The following is a 21,326-nucleotide window of genomic DNA, read 5'->3' on the forward strand; positions in this document are numbered from 1 at the left end:
AAAATTTAGACTTGTGAAATTATATTATTGCCCATCAATTTTTTTTGTGTGATATAAGACTAAGTAATCTTTTCACCATCTTTTAATTGACAAAAAATATTTTATTAATTAATAAAGATTTATCGGTTTACGGAGTAGCAACCTAAATTGTTTAGATTTGCAAATCCTATTTGTCACCTTCACAATTAATGTCATAATTGTTGCCACCATCATTAAAGTGATGTACCATGAGCAAAAATGCATTGATATGACAAGATGGTTTGACTTGAGACCATGAGTAATGTGAGAAAATTATGGTTGGAAATTAAAATAAATGAGTATTAAGTAATACGGTATAAACACATTATTTATTAACCATACAATTTAAATTATCAAATTATATATAAACATGATTATTTTCTGTCATTATAATAAAACATCATATGATATCAAAATCAATATTGTCATCAATCAAACCTAACTATCTGTTTGCCTACTTTTAATATCTCCTCCCTCCTTTTTCTCTTCCAACCAACTTGTACTACAATTTTGGCGGCCTTGGCCAATATGTTTCCCGCAAAAAGGGCAAAAAAAGAAGAAAAAAAATTCCATGAGGAAACGAGTTTCACGAGTGGAGCGCAGTGAGCGGGCCGTTACTTATAATTTAAGAAAAACCGGACAGAAAAAAAATTAATAATTTAATAAAGAAGAAATTAATAACAAATTTAGAATCCTTGCGGCTGATAAACGTTGAACAGTTTGCGTCCAAGTTGTACACTGCTGGATCCGAGCTCGAAGATTCCTAAAATATTCCCCCAGTTGGCCGTCGGCGATCTGGGTTGTCTTCTTTCGTCGCCTTCATTGCCCCCCGACCCAAAAGGGAATTCTGAAAAATTTTACTTGCCATTGTTGCAGAGAAGAGAGAGAGAGAGAGACAGAGAGGATTCTTCTTCTTCTTTCCGTTTCGATTTGTGGTAGAGAGGGAGAGGAGAGAGAGCATATGTGACATGATAAATGACATGAGTTGGTATGAGAAGCTGCGTTGTTGTTGTTCTTCTTCCAATCTCAGCCGCATAATTGCAGGCCTTTTAATCTTCATTCTTTATCATTCTTTCCAGTTAATCTCCAAGATTCCTATACACCCTGAAAAATAAAAACCCACCATTCAGAATTCCAAATTTTATTTGAATTAATCATTCAATTCAATTCAATTCTTTTCAAATCCCCATTTTCTTGGAAGTTCCAATGGACCCGAAGGATCCATTATCTGCTGATTTATTTGATGGTATGTTTTCTGCCTTTGAATAATTTGAAGCTGCATTTCAAATTTGGGTGGTGGTTATTTTTATAAAGTTTGTTGCTTTTTGGTCTGACAATTGTGATATTTGTGTTGAGTAGGCTCTGTTTTGTCTCACATTGAGAGGCAACAGAATGTATGCCCTTCTGTTATTGTTATTGGTGGCGGTATATCAGGGATTGCTGCTGCCCGTATTCTCCATGATGCATCTTTTAAGGTCAGTGGTCGGCAACAATTAGTATTATCCCTCTATGTATATGTGTGTGTGTGTGTGTGTGTGTGTGAATATGTTTAGACCCCTAAAAAATTATCGAAAAATTGTATCTTGCTTGATTTCAGCAATGCCTTAACGTTATTGTCATAATTTTGTCAGGTGGTTTTGCTCGAATCACGGGACAGACTTGGTGGCCGGATTCATACCGACTACTCATTTGGTTGTCCAGTCGATATGGGAGCATCATGGTAAATTCACTCTTTTGAACTTTGGGGAATTTAATACCTCATTTTTTTGCACGTACGCAGTGCTTTGGTTCCCGTGGCATTGATCTATTCTTTGTTTAATTTGTGTGATCTATCTTATTCTTTTTGTTTGATCTATCCATGCTGCTGCTTGATTAAGATGAACCCCTGTCTCATTACATAGATTCATGTAAACATGAAAACGTTAAGAAATAAAAGAATTTCATTAATGTGAATTTCCTAGGTTATGAGCGTTACTCTTGGAAATTCCTAGGTGATGATACCCTGTGCTTGCCACAGTTCTTCTGTCCTATGTTCTACTTGTTCCATATAGCCTACAACTGGTCATTACCCCAAGCCATCGCTTACTCTTTAAACATAGAAGCTTGTTCAATGTGGACTAAACAAAGAAAGAACCATTCTTTCTCTAGCCACTATTATATGGAAGCAAGTAGAAAAATTTGGATTTGCTTGCTGAGCCACCCATAAGATAAAATCCTAGCCACTATTATATAAAAGTAGAACATTTTTTGGATATGTTAACAAGTATGCTCTATGTTCTGTATTTGAATCCTATTGACTATTTACTTGCAAATGCATTCAAGAATCTGCATGCACACTCGCAAGCAATCACAAAGGCAAGAAACTGTAAATTGTAGATGTGATTACAGAAAATGAAATGACTTTGATGATTTCGATAGCCAAATGCGATTTATCAAAATTTTATGTTTGTTTTCTTCTCTCGTCTATTTTATTCGTCAACATGAACTCTGCTTCTTTTATTATAAATTGGGTCTTGGAGTATGTACGCTTGTCTTATTGTTGAATGAAATCCGTTCTACTAAAAGTTAAACTAGAGGTTTTCAAAAGCTGCCGTCACTTCTAGTTGAAGAACCGAAGCAGTTTAAATTAGGTTGATGGCTTATTAACTAATGGTCCAATATTGTTTCAATTTTATTTCAGGCTGCATGGTGTTTGCAATGAGAATCCTTTGGCTCCACTGATACGCCGACTAGGACTTACTTTATACCGTACAAGTGGTGACGACTCTGTCTTGTATGACCATGATTTGGAAAGGTAAGCACATCCTTGATTATTTACTTTTCTTCTGAATGGACTTGAGATTTATACTCCTAAATGTGTTGAGCACAAGTTTGAAAAGGTAGACATGTCTTCCTTTTATCTAATTGATATAAATTAATTTAATCTTGGGATGTCTTATTTACTGGGAATGTTCCATTTAATGTCATTGGAAGTGAGATTAGTATCACTTTCACTGCTTCACATAACCCCATTAAGTTCCATATGTATTTATTATATTTTACAATTTTCATCATTGAGGTAGCAGAACATATTGAATTCAGGCCTTAACTTTTGCATTCTTCAAATTTTGAAGTAGTGACATTTTTATTTGTAATCAGTATTCGGTCTGAACTATTGTTTTTACTTTCCAGCTTTGCACTTTTTGATATGGATGGCCGTCAAGTTCCTCAAAAGATGGTTGTTGAAGTTGGTGATACTTTCAAGAAGATTCTCAAAGGGGTAAGAAGACTGCAATCTGGGTTCTTTGATTTTTTTGGGTAATTATGAATCCAGCTCTGCTGCAATCTGCAAACTAACTTTTCTTATTTTATTTCTCTAGACTGAGAAAGTAAGGATTGAGAATTCTGATGACATGTCTGTCTGTCAAGCAATTTCTGTAGTGATGGATAGGCATCCTGAATTAAGGTATTAGAAACAAAGTAAATTAGGACACCTTTTATTGTATTATGCTTCATTCTTTGATCTGTTAGTCTAACTGATTTAACTCCCACCTTATCTAGACAAAAAGGACTTGCTCACGAAGTGTTACAATGGTACATATGTCGAATGGAAGCATGGTTTGCTGCTGATGCAGATGTAATATCGCTAAAAAACTGGGATCAGGTTAGTTCAATACCTAAACTTTTAGCTTTATTGCGGGCCAAAAACCATAGGCGCAATTCCCCCTTGACTCGATCTTAAATTGAATTATGGAATTCTATAACAGAGCTGCGGAACTAACGACTCTATTTGAAAGTAGAATTACCAACTTTTACACGAATTTTCACTCTTTTGGGCTTGTCTCCTTACAATTGTTTCCTCTTTGTTAAATACCTTGGGAATTGGGAGAGAGTTCTCTAATTGGGAATGAATTGTATTGAGCCAGATAATTGATGCTTGGATGCATTTTAGTCTAGCTACCTTTGAGTTATCTATTAATGAAGGCTTACAAGTTGAGGGTACTTGTTATACAGGAGCATGTTCTATCTGGTGGTCATGGACTTATGGTGCAAGGCTATGACCCAATAATAAGGGCTCTTGCAAAAGATATTGATGTACACTTGAATCACAGGTATGTGTCTCATACCATAATTGACAAATGCTTTTGCTTAAGTTGGTGTGGTGTGGGTGTATTGTGATTTGTGAGCTACGCAAACAAAAAATTGACATAATTCCCTTGTGCTAGCAACATATATACATTTTGTTGAGGTCAAAGACATTAAATCCGATTCTGAGCTTACATCTTTGCTGTGATTCCCTCAAATTATAAATTTAGTTTGTTCAGTCCTTGACAAGCTTTGTTGCATGGATCAGCTTGTTTATTTTACAACAACAAAGCCTTATCCCTCTAAGTGGGATCGAGCTTGTTTATATTAGATTTTGAATATAGTTTCGTTAGGGCCTGCAAGTTCCAAACAATGGGGGCCTCTTCGAGTTTGGGTTGTACTTTTACTTTGTTCATATTTACTGGGTGATAACTGGAATATGGTGGCTGGCTTACTGGTTTTGCAAAATTCTACTCCATCTTCAGTCCTAACAGATTCATATATCTAATCCTAAATTTGACTTTTAATGATAGGATATAATTTTGAAATATGCAATCTATATTATTACAGTATTGGCTCTCCAAAGAGATATTTGACACTAGAGTCCTCTATGTAAGACAGTTTCTTAGATTTTTTTATTCAACCAATCATGATAAATACAACTCGAATCTCTAAGAAGAGAGCTGGTACAAGTCTCTTTTAAAACAGTCGAAACAAAAGCCTATGGCATATCAGTATGAGTGCCTCATCCTCAAGGCTCAGATGGTGTCTATGTTGGTTATGACAGTTTTAGGTCTGGGTGGATGTATAACACGAAAGGTTGTACTTTCTTCTCTCTTCACTTGAACTTGAATTGTCACTGCTTATTCTAAGTGACAATTACAAGTGAAGTTGTGTGGTTTTATAGTCAAGTAAGCCAATTTATAAGTCCTAGACTAACAATCTCCCCAATTTGGCTTACCTTGACAAAACCACATGCCTATCAACCTCACATTCATACACTCAAGCCTCAACTACCCAAACCGAACCAAGAGTGCCCTCAAAGGGCAAAGAAGCATCTCTGGCTGAACCATTAGATTTTAACAGTTAGAAACCAATAACACTTGGTTTGTTTATCAAGCAAGGACTCATGCCGCATGCAATTCCTAATACATTCTCCATTCGAAACATCACTTCTGCTATTGTCCGTACTTGGTGGGAGGTAAAGAGGTGTGTGTGAATAGCACTACCCTTTTGCATATATTATGGCCCACTGTTGGAATCTGCTCTTTATTATCTCAAATTATCAATGCTTTGGTTACATTGTGTAATTAAGTTTCTAGTTTGGTTTTAAACTTGTGTGATAATTGATAATACATTAGTAGTGTTATATATATTAATGGATTATAACTATTAGGTATTAGTTTTTGTGTGTGTGTGTGTGTGTGTGTGAGAGAGAGAGAGAGAGAGAGGTGGTAGGAGGTAGCCAGATGGGTCATGATATTAAAAATGGTTTGCTAAGAAGCAAAGTTGTAAGGCAGAATTGCACAGATCTTCCATGTGGTCACAGGGTTGTCTCAAGCTGTGTTAATTTATATCCATGTGCATATTGGGCTAACACGCTTGGTTAAAAAAAAATGTCATTTCATGGTCCAAAAGGTCACTTAATGTGTATTTTTCGCCCCTACATGTGAGTGTCGCGTGCAAAAGACTAGGGTATGATTAACAACATTTTCATCACATGGCACGCATTAAGACAAAACCTATGATGACAAGGATGATTATACATTTTGGCTAAATTTTGAAGTTATTATTTGTACTCAGTTATCCATAGCTGTGCTGTAATATATATGAACTTTATATCAGCTTTGGTTGAGCTGACAGTTTCCTTCACACCGTAAATAATCTATGAAATTATCTTCGCTTGGATTAAGTTTTTAATGAGTTCGAGACTACTTTGATTATTGTAATGGTTTATTTAAAGACAAATTCAGATTTCTTCTAGTCAGTATTACCAATCCTTTTGTGAACGTATCCTTTTTGTGACTTAGGGTGCAACCTCTTACAAAAACTTATGCTTTTTGAGTTCCCAAAAGTAAGATAATGAAGTTATGAAATTCTCACATTCTTTGGTTAGGATACATTTTAAATTTTTGTGATTCCTGATAAGCAGGGTGACGAAGATATTGCATGGGTCTAATAAGGTGATGGTCACAATTGAAGACGGAAGAAAATTCATTGCTGATGCGGCTATAATAACAGTACCCCATGGGATTCTTAAAGCCAATTTGATTGAGTTCGAACCTCAGTTGCCTGAGTGGAAGGTTGCTGCAATTTCTGATCTTGGTGTGGGCAATGAAAACAAAATTGCCTTGCGATTTGAGAAAGTTTTCTGGCCAAATGTAGAGCTCTTGGGTATTGTTGCGCCAAATTCTTATGGATGTGGTTATTTTCTCAATCTTCACAAGGTCACAGGCCATCCGGTCCTCATATATATGGCTGCTGGAAGGTTTGCATATGACCTTGAAAGCCTAACAGATGACGCTGCTGTTAATTTTGTGATGTTGCAGCTTAAGAAGATGATGTCTGATGCCACTGAACCAGTAAGTTCATTATTTCCAGATGTTTCTCAGTTTTCAGTCAATCTCAGTAACTAAAATAGTGACAAGGTCCTGATACTATCAACCAATTGGATAAAATTTTCGTCTCAAGTAGGTGTTCAGGAGTCGATGGATACAAAAACTGTGGACTTAACTTTGGTTGGTCTCTCTGTTACAGGTTCAATATCTGGTATCACGATGGGGAACAGATGTGAATTCCCTTGGATGTTACGCGTTGGATTTGGTTGGAAAGCCAGGAGATATATACGAGAGGCTTCGGGCACCTTTGGGTAATCTTTTTTTTGGTGGGGAGGCTGTTAGCATGGACCACCAAGGATCTGTACACGGAGCTTACTCCGCAGGAGTTATGGCTGCTGAGAACTGTCAGCGGCATCTGTTACAGAAACTCGGAAATTTGGAGACCCTTCAGCACGCTTACTTTAGGGATGAAGTGCTTGAAGGAACAGTTCCCATCCAAATCTCAAGGATGTGAATCATTCTGGTACATGAATGAATGATAGGATTTACAATTTCAAAGTTGTTGATCTAATTTAATCTTTTAGATTTATCAAGGAACCCTCATTAGCAATGTTTTGAGAAAACACCTTTATGTTACAACTGTGGCAAAGAAAACTCGAAGGCCTGAGCCTCTTCCTCTACCTTTTCTCCTCCTTTCTCTATAACCTTTGTTCCAGCAACTCTCAACAAACCCATGCATGTCGAGTTTGACATCCCATGGAAGTGCGAGTACAAGTTCGACAAATTGAAGCAAATTAAGAAGGGGCAGCTCATTCCGATCGTGATTAATGAGTTTGTGGTTAATTGTTTAGTATTGTGTGTTTTGGCGTTATTGTTTCAATGGATGTGAAGGTTCGGGTGGTGGAGGACAAAGAGCGGTTTACAAGGTCAACGTTGAACCACAATTGTGCTGGCGTTGATATTTTGTAGATATTGTTGATATGACATTAATATTCAATACAAATACACTAATGTCAAATATCGTCGTTAGCAATTGTTTGCATCATTGTGGTCGTTTGGTAGGTTAGATGAGATTGTACTTTCAGGATATGATTGAATAGGTAGAGACTTGTAAGATAGGACTTGTAATTTATGTATAAGAATAGATTAGATAACCCACTTTATTGTGAATTTATAACCTATTATGTATAGTCTTGTCCATCTCATATTTTGACACAATAAACAACGGTTTGAACTCAAGTCCATTTTAATTGACCACAACCTATCTTATCCGGCCTACCAAACGGAGCCTAGCTGTTTGCGATAAAATCGAACCCCTACGTAACCCTTCACTGTAGATGTTCCCCTTAAAACCAAGTCCTTTAATAAACTAGGAATACTACACTATCAATTACATAATAGACAATAACTAATAGTTGCGAAGTTACAATTAATTAATAGATGACATGGTATCAATATGAAATTACAATTAATTAATAAGAAAGCCAATAAAGAATAAAACTGAAATAAAATAAAAGTAGAAGAATATTAAAAAAAAACAATCCGTAGTCGTCTGGGAGGGGGGAAACACATCCCACCCTTTATCCACCTCAACCCATAGCCAATGAAAATCATGGCAATGTGCCCTTCAACCATTCTCTTACGAAATCAAAGCAGTTTCTTAAAACAATACCAATCGAGAATGTGAATGAATTGACAAAGCAGCAACTTCATGATGATTCTATTCTTACTCTCTGCTTCCTCGTAACCTAAAGGCAATTTTCGTATTAACATTATTAAATATTATGTCAAAAATATAAAATGATGGAGAATTTATAAATAGTCAAACTTTTGAGACAATCTCTTTAAAAAATTTCTTCATATAAAACTTCGACACGCAACAATTGTTGAGAAAGTCAAGGATAATCACCAAGATATATTATGAATCAATCAACGATATCAGGACAATATATATTGTAATTGATTACAGTCCTAACTTGTATTATGTGCTGTAAATAAGTACCTAGTTAGTAGGAATTGGTTGTAAACACATAGCTATTTATAGTAGTATATATTGTACAGAATCAGTCAATCACAATCTTCCAAAATTCACAACAATTAATCAAGTTATCAGCCTTTTAAATCTTCAATAAGTAAACAAAACAAAACTGTAAACCCTAAATGTTCATTCTTCACATCTTTGGAGTGCAAAACTTCGGTTCTCTAAAATTTCGTTAAAATCTTGTTTGAAAGCCTCCACATCACTAAACTCCAAATTTTCTTAAACTTTGATTCGCTAAACCCTCAATTTTCTGCCAAAATATAATTTTCGTTATTTCGTATCATTTTGTGATAGATTAGAATATATAAGATTCCAGCACTTATTACCTTTGAATTTGCAATATATCATTTATATTCGTTTCTGTTGATATTTATATCAATTGATCGAAAAGGGCAGTAGGTTCTGATGGCATGAGAACTTTAAACCAAAAGGTAGTCATGTTGTGAAAACTGTAAAGAAACAAGCCTATGTGCCTCCCTCTCACGTTCACTCCCACACTTCCAGATTTTACGTTAGATTTATTTATTTATTTTAATCTTTCCAAGTCTCAATTTTATTTTATCGGGTATTTATAATCCATGTCATTTATAGATTGAAATTCTCCACATCAATCGTAATCAGGACCCTTAGATGTTATAGAATCTAAAGGTTAAAAATAAGAAGTAGATTAAGGGGTGGTGCTATCTCCAAAATCATTTTTACTTCTCACTTACTCTCAATTTTCGGCCATCGATGAAATAAATTGAAGAAAATTAATAGAAAATAGTGAGGGGCTATTACCCCTGGAACAAAAGGATCAAAAGCCTCCACTTTCGGACCATATTTCCTAGTATCATCCTGATATTCATTGCTATAATGTTTTTTACTGTGTGAAAGGTAAAAAGAGACGTGTAAAAATTACTATCCTAGATTAAATTCAACAGGGGCTTAAAGATTTTGGCCTGTGAATCAAATAGCGGCGCGATGCCGTTGTTGAATTTACGCCTTCCTGGCAATGAATATTTCTATTTTAAATGTCGAAGTCTTAGTAGATCTTTGATTCCACGTTAACAACAGAGAAAGAACATGAAACTGTCTTTGATTGATTTCTTAGAACTTCACTCACTTGTCCCCTTCTGTAGTCAGAACCATTGAACCGACAACAATAACTTTTGATTCGAACAGTGATTTACGTGAAGACTAACTGTTAAACTATTAATTGAGCTTTGAATCTTAACCTAAAATAAAATATCACTGTCCTATCTTGAACGAAATGTACAATGACTAGTAGAGAAATATTTGTACAGAATATAGAAAATTGTACTCAAAACAAACATGAGAAAATCCTGATTCAGCCGCCAAAGTCACGTAACAAGAAAACTTGGTCAAAAACTAAGTTCATTTAACCGGCGTCTAGAGACACTGAACCTAATATAAAAACTCCGACAACGACTATGGGGATGTTGTTATAGCTTGGCGTCTATGGGCATGCACCGCTACGTGCAATCAAGGCGATCTACTTAGCCCAACCACTGAATGTGCAAAACCCCACCCATATGTCGCTAAATCTAGTCGCCTATCGATGCGCCGATCCGACAATATTGACGAGGAAGGAAAACAGTAAACAGAGAGCAGAGTTTGCCGAGATGTAAAGAGTCATGAGGGCGTTAGACGAGAAATAAATGGACAATGCATGAAACGAAAACTTGAAAGTTAAACAACACTTTTATTTATTCTTTATATAAATCCCATATGAATTGCTTTCACGTCTCTTCTATCAACCTTTCACCATTCAAAATGAAATTATTATTTCACCAAAAAAACAAAAAAAAAGATATTATTATTGAAGAAACCATCAAATAATAATAAACATAATATGCATGCATAATGGTGGCGGAGTCAGCATGGGTTATTGGTTGCCCTTGATTCCAACAATTTTAAGAACCTTATGTATATTTGTTTGTGTATTGTATTTGATCTCTATAAAAAATTAAGGCAGACTAAATTACAACTTCATCCTATTTTTATTTTCTTCTATCATATTTGTCCTCATTTTCTCCCTTCTTGTGTACGATTCTACCATGTGCAGCATGTGCTCGATAAAATACCTTGTTGACAAGCCTTGACAGTCTGCAACACTATTCCACAATATCATGTATCCACCCTCGATAAGCATCTACAAATAATAGTAATTGTTGACATATGTTGGCATAAGTTTTCTGCATATGTTGGCAGGAAAGGACAAGTACCTGCTAAGTGCACCACGAAATGGCCTAATGAAGTTTTGTTGTTGATATTACACCCCAATTATTTAAAAACCATGATTACGTCACCGGTACATAAACTCCATGTATAAAACTAATTGTGCTTACTTTCAAAAGTTCAAACGTGGAATTTTCTAGGGTTTTCAGTACTTAATTTTAATCTTTGCTCACTCTTTTGAATTAATTTGCACATGCATGCCATGCATGTCGATTAGATATTGTTTTTGGTCCGATTCTAATTTTTTTTTTTTTTTTTTTTTTTTTTTTGTTTTTTTCCAATGAAGCAGATGCCGGTTAAGAACAAACGTGCGAAGTCGTTAATTTAAACGTTTCAGAATCCATCAGTCAGGGAAAAATCAAAGATATGAACCCCAGTCAAGTGGAGAAGTCCTATCAACAACTCATTCGTTCTCTGTAGGCTGCAACCTAATAGTTAAAAATTAAAAGTTATAAAGTTAAATTTAAAAAACTATTCTCGATGTTAAATATCATACTCAATACATATTAAATAAGATTCAAATATAGCGTTTAAATTCAAATACCTAGTTATATATGACTATTCGAGTTGAATACAAAACCAAATATGACTTTACACTTAACTCTAAGGTCACATATGGCTTCTACTTTTCTAATATGTCGGAGAAAGATTGAGTCAATTTAAAGTTAGAAATTGTTTTTAACTTTAGCTTTTAGCGTGCGTTGAAGATAAACTTTAATCCAAAATAGCTTCTTCTTTTTTCGCTGAAGCCTCTATCAATGTGCTGTAAACTCAATCTTATATTTATTTTTATTTTTTTTCTTCTGACCCAAATATTATTTCTTGTTTCACGTATTCTTCGCACTCTAATGTAAATAATACAAGTATTTGATAAGTGAGAAAGAAAAGGCACGAAAGAAAACCTTTTAATGATTTTGGCTAAAAATTAAAGATGAAAAACACACAATATAATTTTAAAGGCATTAAATGCCACATGTTATTTTTTGTGTAAAAAATAATACGTGACATTTATTAAAGTGAAAGATTCAAATACAAAGTTAATACAAAAAGTTGCTAGCTGTTTTTGTTAAATTAATTAACTTGAACTACAAAATACAATGCAATAACTTGAGGAGAAATTATTAGGTGGTATTGCTGAGTGGTAGTACATCTCCACTTATAGTTCTCCATTGTACTACTAATACAAATCATCAACAAACTTAAAATCCTGTCGTTTAGCAGCTAACACTACGTTAAAGAATTCCCCTTTTATTAATCTTTGTGGCTACGTCGTCGCCTCATCGAGATTTGACCACCTCCTTCCTGTGGCATGACATTGGATAAAAATGAAAGTGCAGGAAAATGATACAATAACGATGAATGGAGGCGCATCCTGGCTGTTTTCCTTAAACTGAAGCAGTGGCTTGGCTTCCATCATTGCCATCGTTAGTCCGTCAGTCAAGCTTTTGGTTGGCGCCGGGCACATAGTGATTAATCTTGTTTTTGGTTTGTAACGACAGAATTAACGGTATAAACTTATATATGTATATTAGTTGTACACATGGGGAAATTTGAGTGGAAATGTATTATCCCTGGCAGCAATGCTAGCTGGTGGTACTATATCACAGTATAATTTCTCAGCAAGGCCCGCTGTTAGGTTATCTCATGATTGAAAATATAAAGTCCTTGTACTAGAAATGAGTTTTAGCAAATTGAAAATAATTATAAATATAGGAAAATAGTACTAAAAACGTGTGTTAAATTTCTATTTTCTTTTTGCCGTCTAAGAAATTAATTAGTACATTAAGTTTTGAACAGTTCAATGCGGTTGGTTTCTTTTACTTAGTTAAAGCAAATTTTTTAAAATATTATTATTGTTAACAAAAGCGTTTGAATCTATTACAGTAATTTAAGGGATGGAGGCTTTTCGACCCTGGATGCATGATAGAAACCCAACATCTTATACATTGGCTATATTCACTTGCTCGAATTTTTTATACTATTTTGCTACATATATATGGCACTTAATCAAAATTTTCATGATTGAAGGAATACTGTTTTGCTAATAAAAAATTGAATTTTTCTTTAATAGGGTATAATATTTTTATGAATTTTTTAACAAAAATTGGATGGTTGGTAATAAAGATAAACATGATTACTAAATTGGTCAAAATGAAAACATAGAAACTAAATTAGCCAAAGCTATAACACATAGACCATTTTTACATTTAAACCTACAATAAAAATTACATTTTGAAACTTGATGATCCATTTTGACGAGGAACATCCTACTAAACTTGTACAGTGTTAAATGTATTTAAACCTATATTTTATTGGGGCATTTTGATCTAAGACAAAAAAAATCCCCTACTGTAAAATCAGGTCCAATTTCATTTGATTTGTTAGTATGTACGTTTTGTTCCTTAAATGTAACATCCCACATCGTTCAGGGGAGTGATCCTTATATGTATATTTTCATCCCTACCTAGCACGAGGACTTTTGAGAGCTCACTGACTTCGGGTTACATGGGAACTCTGAAGTTAAGCGAGTAGCGTGCGAGAGCACTCCCATGATGGGTGACCCACCAGGAAGTTGCTCGTGAGTTCTCAAAAACAAAACCGTGAGGGCCTCGGGGCCTAAAGCGGACAATATCATGCTACGGTGGTGGAGCGGGCCCGGGAAGTGATCCGCCCTGGGCCGGAATGTGACAATTTGGTATCAGAGCCTAACCCTGGTCTCGTGTGTGCCGACGAGGACGTTGGGCCCCTAAGGGGGGGTGGATTGTGACATTCCATATCGTCTAAGGAAGTGATCCTTCCACATCGTCTAAGGAAGTGATCCTTATATGTATATTTCCATCCTTACCTAGCACGAGACTTTTTAGGAGCTCACTGGCTTCGGGTTCCATGGAAACTCCGAAGTTAAGCAAGTAGCGTGCGAAAACACTCCAGTCACTTCTTCGGGACCTCCGGTGACCCCACCCCAATCCCCCACTTCTCACCACAAAATAAGTTGATAATAGTCTGAAATATCTCGAAAAGACATCATAGATAATGGATACTAGCATACGTGCACCTAATTGGGTCATTAAAATATATGGAAGATGGATTTTGGTGCTCCGTTCACCCAATTTGTTATCTTCCTCGCGTACATGCACCCAATTCGCAGTATAAGGGAGGGATTCGGGGTGGGTCACTGGAGAAGAGAACAATTAGGAGTGGGATCGCCGGAGATGAGAGGGATTGGAGGGGGGTCGCCGGTGAGAGGATGGGCTGCTCTGGATCCGTGAGAGATGGGTTGACAGTGGAAAAGGGGCAGTCGGAAGGTCAGAGCGATGGAGGCGTGAATGAATCTGGGTGTTTGGTTGCTGGGTTATATGACAGATGTTAGAATACTATTGGGCCATGTAGGTGGTCAGTAAAATTTGGATACTGACTGTTCAGTACCTAAGTATTCTCCGGAAGAAAAGGGACAAGAAGACACACAAAAAAATGGAAGAAAAAGGAGGATGAGTACCGTACATTCTAAACTTTTTTTGTTGTCCAATTAAAGGATGATACGTGTGTATTTTTTTTTTTTTTTAAAGCCCCACAAAAATAACACATACACTATTTAAAACAATAAAAAACAGGTGTTCGGATATTATTGGGCAAAATATAAAAGAATTCGTGCCTAAGTTTTATCCTTAATTAAGGAGTAAATTTGACAAGAAAATGAAAATAAGATGATGTGGACAATAAGTCAGCGAACTTAACTCAATAATTAGGATTGGACCATATCAGATAATTGCTCTCAAAAATCAGAAATTTTTAGTTGTGACGGGAACATAAATGGTACATCATGTAGGAATGATGAGAAATTTTATTTTTTAAGTTATTAACTTTTTAGCACACATATCTCACCATTTGTATAGTGACACATTGTGTATTAGCCCGTGTACCTGTCACATTGAAAAATCTTCCCTCAAAATCGGGAGAAATTTTTAGTTGTAATGGGAACATAAATGGTACACCACGTGCTTTAATAAGAATGGTGGGAAATTTTATTTTTAAGTTATTAACTTTTTAGCACATATATCTCACAATTTGTTTAGTGACATGTGATGTACCATCCAGTGTACCGATCACACTGAAAAATCTCTTCAACTTCGGACTTACGTCAAGTTCACTCTATTTTTATTTCCAAAAGAGAAGAGCTTCTGGCTTCACTGAGCTATTGGAAGGTTGTACATAGGATTGCTATTTGCACCAAAAGCTTGATTCTCTGCTAGGCTGTCCCTTAGTTATAAATTTTAGTGTGTGATTTATTTATTTATTTATTTATGTTAAATGATAGATTTTGTCAGATTATATATTTAGATTAGTTATGAGTTTGAACTTACGCCGTCATGCAATGCTTAACATCTTTTTACCACTGTCGTAAAAGGTTACTTGCAGTATGAGATTTAATTAGACGGTGATGAGAATGGAATCATTTCTGTCTTTATACGAATTGGCTAGGTGACAAGCAAATAATTTAATTAGAGAATGGGTGACTAAATAAATTGGACTTGTGAAAACAATTGTGATTAAAAATGAAGCTGCAGCCGACCTCACAACCTCACAGAAAAGATTAAACAACATACTGGATTCTGTAACTCATGGATATAAATCCACTGTACAAATGGTTATTCCATGTAAATTAAATCCTGAAATAATAACACATTAAAAAAAAGAGTTTTGAGGTTAAATATTGATAAACCATTCAAAGACGCGACAAAGCAAGAATCTGCTGATCATTGCTGTGGGAATCAACGGCGGTCTGTTGACTTTCCGATGAGATGAATGTCTTTGCCTGATCCCTCAAAACGTTTTTGAGAACCTTGCCCATTGGATTTCTGGGCAGCTGGGGCAGAAACTCCACCTTCTTGGGCACCATAAAATGCGGCAAGTTTTTGCGGCAGTAAGCAATGATTTCGGACTCGGTGGCTGCCCCCTCGGCGTTGCTTCGGAGAGCCACAAAAGCACACGGGCTCTCTCCCCATCGAGAGTGTGGCATTGCCACAACTGCTGCCTCTAACACCTTTGGATGCCCATGTAACATATTTTCAACTTCCACACTGCTAATATTTTCTCCTCCTGATATGATCACATCTTTCGACCTGTCCTTTATCTCCATGTAGCCGTCTGGGTGTACAACCCCGACGTCTCCAGTCCAGAACCATCCGTTCTGGAACGCCTTCTTGGTCGCCTTGGGATCCTTGAAATACCCTTTCATGATGCTACTCCCACGCAAAACAATCTCCCCCATGGTCTTCCCGTCATGGGGGACACTCTCCATTGTGTCCTTGTTTTTTACATCCACGTCAGCAAGAGTCAATATGCTTATGCCTTGCCTTGCCTTGAGTTTGGCCTGACCATCCTGAGACAGCTTGTTCCACTTGGCCTGCCATTCGCAGACCAAAGCGGGGCCTGTTGCCTCTGTCAGGCCGTACGCGTGGGTTACTTTAAACCCTAGCGGCTCGATCTTCTTTAGGAGAGGGGCCGGAGGAGGGGCTCCGCCAGTGAGTATCTGGACGGGCGTTGAGATCTCGCAGCGCTCGTGGGTTTTGGCCTCGAGGAGGATGTTGAAGATGATGGGGGCGCAGCACATGTGCGTCACCTTGTGGCGGTGAATGTTGCGGTAGATGTCGTAGGCAGTGGTGTTGCGGAGGCAGACGTTGGTGCCGCCGCGTGCTGCGACGCCCCACGTGAAGGTCCAGCCGTTGCAATGAAACATGGGGAGGGTCCACAAATAAACAGGCTCGCCCCCCATTTCCCAGCCCAAAATTAGGCTCAGGGTGCTCAAGAATGCGCCTCTGTGGCTGTACACAACGCCTTTGGGCTCCGATGTCGTTCCGGAGGTGTAATTCAAAGCGACGGGGTCCCACTCGTCATCGACTGGAACGGAGATAAATCCGGGATTGCCCCTTTTGATGAGTTGCTCGTACTCCAACTCGCCGAGTCGAATACCAGTGGGGGAGTCGATATCGTCGATCACGATGACCAACGGCATGGATGTGCCGGCAGTTCCGGTGGTGAGAATCCTCAGGATGTCACGTGCCAGGGGGACAAATTGGTAGTCGACAAAGAAGACTTTGGCTCCTGAGTGCCGGAGAATGGAGGCTATGGTTTTGGCGTCCAGGCGGGTGTTGACGGTGTTGAGCACGGCCCCGGCCATGGGCACTCCGAAATGCATTTCGTACATTGCCGGAATGTTAGGAGCCAATACTGAAACCTGCCGCAGAAAAGAAAAGCACCAAAAATTAATCTTACTGTTTAATATCAATCAACCAATATTGGAGAAAATAAATTAATTAAAACTCTTGCGATAATGCACTATAAGTAAATGTTTTTAACTACTTTTGAGTGTATATCGTTAATTGCGAATAAACGAGACTAACCACATCGTGTTTGACGATGTTGAGGGAAACGAGGGAGGAAGCGAGACGGCAGCAACGGTCGTAGGTTTGGGCCCAAGTGAAGCGAGTGCCTTCATAGACGACTGAGGTACGGTCGGCATAAAAAGCAGCAGCTCTCTTGAGAAAGGTTGTGGGAGAGAGAGCTGCGTAATTGGCATCACATTTCGGAAGCATATTCATAGATTCAAGGGCCATTTTTCGGTCGATTTTTGGGTAATACTAAGCTGCTTAATTTGGTTAATGAGAGAGAGAGAGAGAGAGAGAGAGAGAGAGATGGGATTGTTGAAACTGTCTGTGTGAAGGACGTAAGTGGGAGAAAGAGAGAGAGAGAGAGAGAGAGATGGGATTGTTGAAACTGTCTGTGTGAAGGACGTAAGTGGGAGGGGATGTATGGTGCAATATATAGTGAATTGTCAGGGTGGGAGGGTCCACGATACTTGCCGTGGGAATGGTGGGAGCGGATCACGAGGCTGCTTGATGCTTGTGTGGAAATTACTAAGTTATTACAACTAGACTTCATTAGTTTGAATACAAGAAATTCATTGACCTCTTCTTTTTGATTTGTCTTCTGAATTTCCAGGAACTAAAAACTAAGGGCTTTCCACGCTATCTATTACTCCATCGGCTGCTTGACTTGTCCGCTACAGTTGCCATGTTGCGTGGTGACATTTTTTTTTAACTATATTTCTCATGCATGTACTTTCTCTCTCTTAAAATATATATATATATATATATATATATATATATAAAATAGAAAACGAAAGAGGAAAATGTTGCTAACCACTTCAACTCTCCCTTAACAATTTTTCTTGTCAATCTATCCGTTAATTTAGCAGGAATTAGACGATTTCATCCCTTTTTTTTTCTTTTTTTTTAACAATTTGCGTAGTATGATAGGCACGTCGCACGTGACTCACTTTCAAGAACAAAATCATCTTTTCACCTCTTTCATAAGAGAACATTGAAGAGCAACATATATTTGCCACCACTTTAGAGAGTTGAAGAGGCAAATATTAAGGAGCCCCCAATTAGTGAAACTTCATTTGCTCAATACTGATTCATATGCCTTTTAAATGATGTCAATTTTTATACACTGGACAAAATTGGTTTAAATATAACTTTAGTGTTGTGGCCTATATTTAACTAACAAGGGAAGGGGGGGTGGGCGGCACAGAGAGAAAATATAGAGAGAGATGTGTTTGTAGGGTTGTATAGAGGATGTTATTATTCCCTCTACGCAGTGCCTTTATTTATAGTAATAAGAGAGAAGAAATCCTTCTCCTCCAAGGAATACAAGTCCTAATAGGGAAGAATAATTAGAATAAAATCTAATCTAGGATTTACACAATCACACTTAAACAAGAAGTTTATAATACCCCCCCTTGAGTGTGCAAATACTCAAGTAGATTCGACATCGTGTAGAGGTTGAGGAAGTCGACTCCTCGGCACTGATTCTCGGAACACTCTATTCTCAATAAGGTAGGAACTTGCATAAGGAAGTAAATCTCACAAAAAACCCTATGGCTATGGTAAAAACCCGAGTAGGGACAAAACCCATAGTCTAAGGAAAAATGAGTGAGTAATGCAAAGCCAAATGAAACGTCTACGGGATGTCATCAGGGATATGATCAACCCAAGGTAGGTGCCTCGTAAAAACCTCTTTAGGTAGTAAAAATCCAGTGGGAAAAATACTCTTAATCGTAAAGAAAAAGAGTACTTTACGATCAAACAAGTATACTTCAGGATACTCTTCCTGAGTTTGACGCAATTCCAAAGAGAACTAGCAATGTTACAACTCAAAAAATTTACGCATACCAATTCCTTAAACAAGCTTCTGAAACGTTGCCTTCGATAGTGATTTGGTGAAGAGGTTGGCCAAATTGTCTTGTGAATGGATTTTCATGACTTCAATCTTCTAATGCTCTTGTTGTTGATATGAGAAGAAGAATTTCGACGCAATGTGTTTGGTGTTGTCTCCTTTGATGTAACCCTTCTTGAGTTGTTTAACGCATGATGCGTTGTCTTCATAGATCGTCGTCGGGGCATCAACGACGGGGTAAACATCGCAGGAGCTTCGAATATAGCGTATAACTATTCTTAACCAAAAGCATTCCCGAGTTGCTTCTATAAGGCAAGAATTTTAGCATGGTTAGACGAAGTGGCAACTAAGGTCTGTTTAGTTAACCTCCAAGAGATTGCGGCGCCTTGTGCGAATCAGATAAGTATCCTGCGTCGGCATAACCAACAAGGCGATAATCGACTCGAGATAAGGGGGTGCGGCATCACTCGAGGATCCGTAGGGATAGAAAAAGCCCAGATCCATAGTACTCTTAAGGTAGTGGAATATGTCTTTAACACCAGTCCAATGTTTGCGTGTTGGTGCATTGCTGTATCTTGCTAAAAGATTAACAGCGAAGGAGATGTTGGGTAAAGAATTTCGAATGGTAAGTTTATAAATAATAAATGTGCTATAGTTACTTAAATATGGTAAGTTTTAAAAATAAGGACTTATATTAGATTTTGAAATCATTCAGGTTAAAATTTAAAAACAATCTTATTAAAACCCTAACATCTAAAAGCCCCTGTTAGGCCAAATTGGCTTGAAAAGAGCCCACTACAGGATAAGAAAGATTAATACATTACATCTTCAAGCCAGCCCAAAAACCTCAGTAGATAGAGCACTACCACAACAATGCAAACGACCACCGCCACACGACCCTTTTGAGCCTTGGGTTTTCTGTCAACAAGAAGGGACAATAACATAACTTAAAGTACTTTTCAACCAAGCCTGATAACTTTATGGCACAGAGCTCCAAGGGCAGGTTTGCTGAGACATTTACTCCGAACCACGTGTTTACCATCGACGAGAACATAAGTCTATAAAGGGACGTAAATGTTGTTAGGCCTAACATTCGACTAAAATGGTTTTAAATCACTTTTGGGACAAGCGTTGTGATCGGTATGTGTTGACCTGAGAAAACAATAGAGAAGTAGCTTACAAGTTGTGCTTACGTGTTCAACCCATTGAATGATAGGGAGGTCGTAGAATTAATAGTCCAAGACTTTTAGGCTCACGTAGTGCCTAAATAAAGGGGCCGATTACCCCTCGTAAGTGGTTGGACCTTGAAGAGTGAAATTACATCACTTTGTTTAGAGAGCTATTTGAATCCATGTCAAATATATATATTCTACCACTGCAGTGAACATAGCCCCTTTTTAGGGTGATTAAATTTCGTGTCATAAATCCTGAGCCCACCAAGAGTTGACCGTACTTGTCTTTGTTGACCTCCAAGTTTTAAGCGTTAACATATATGTAAGGCTAATTTCACTTTTATTGTATTGGAGTTGGAGCTTAAGTGATTACGAGTATGCAATTACTCCTGTACTTGAAGTCGTAGGTTTGATGCCTCGCTCTCTTTATCCCATGTGTCAACAAGAAAAATATTTCACTACTTCTACAGAAACTACACTAGGATATTGTTTAATGACATTTTTGTTTTGTCTAAACTGCCATGTATCCCTTAAATTATCTCTATATTGTCAATTTACCTCTTGAAATATTTTTCTTGTCAATTTCTTTCTTTAATTACCTTTTTTTTTTTTTTTTTTGAGAAACTGGATAATTCATAACCAGGGTAGAAGCCACAGGGGAAAACAGAGAGCCTAACGCAGGCTAACCAACAAACAAAGTAGAAAGAACGAGAAAAATAAGGGGAATAAAGAGAGATAAGGCAACAAGTCCTCAAATTCTTCAATAGTTACCCCCTACTATGGCCCGGGTTAGGTGGCTAATTACCCATTCCTTGCTGCAGCCCCAAAGAGAAGGGTCTGCCAATGATGACTTGGTAAAAGTCATAATGACTTCTGATGCTAGCGTTGCCAACATATTGGGTTGTAGGAAAGAAGTTTTTTGGTAATGAGTCTTGGAACACATTTAAACACCCATGTCATAGCTATCACCCTTACTACCAGACCGGCTAGATC

The 21,326-nt window shown here is 37.3% G+C and overlaps 2 protein-coding genes across 2 annotated transcripts; one reads left to right on the plus strand and one right to left on the minus strand.

The window, feature by feature from the left end:
- Nucleotides 1-749: 749 nt before the first annotated feature.
- LOC137740836 (polyamine oxidase 5-like) lies at nt 750-7,854 on the plus strand. Its single transcript, XM_068480642.1, has 10 exons — nt 750-1,264; nt 1,378-1,493; nt 1,650-1,738; nt 2,699-2,812; nt 3,190-3,277; nt 3,378-3,463; nt 3,559-3,661; nt 4,012-4,109; nt 6,236-6,665; nt 6,841-7,854. The coding sequence occupies exons 1-10, from the start codon at nt 1,225-1,227 to the stop codon at nt 7,153-7,155; spliced, it is 1,479 nt and encodes a 492-aa protein (XP_068336743.1). The 5' UTR covers nt 750-1,224; the 3' UTR covers nt 7,156-7,854.
- A 7,598-nt stretch (nt 7,855-15,452) lies between these two features.
- Nucleotides 15,453-17,579, minus strand: LOC137741133 (trans-cinnamate:CoA ligase, peroxisomal-like). The gene is made up of 2 exons (XM_068480937.1): nt 17,325-17,579; nt 15,453-17,158 (listed from the first exon to the last, which is right to left on the minus strand). Exons 1-2 carry the CDS (start codon nt 17,535-17,537, stop codon nt 15,647-15,649), a joined length of 1,725 nt encoding a protein of 574 aa, XP_068337038.1. The 5' UTR covers nt 17,538-17,579; the 3' UTR covers nt 15,453-15,646.
- Nucleotides 17,580-21,326: the final 3,747 nt, after the last annotated feature.

This window comes from Pyrus communis, chromosome 7 (assembly GCF_963583255.1).
Source record: "Pyrus communis chromosome 7, drPyrComm1.1, whole genome shotgun sequence".
NCBI lineage: Eukaryota > Viridiplantae > Streptophyta > Magnoliopsida > Rosales > Rosaceae > Pyrus > Pyrus communis.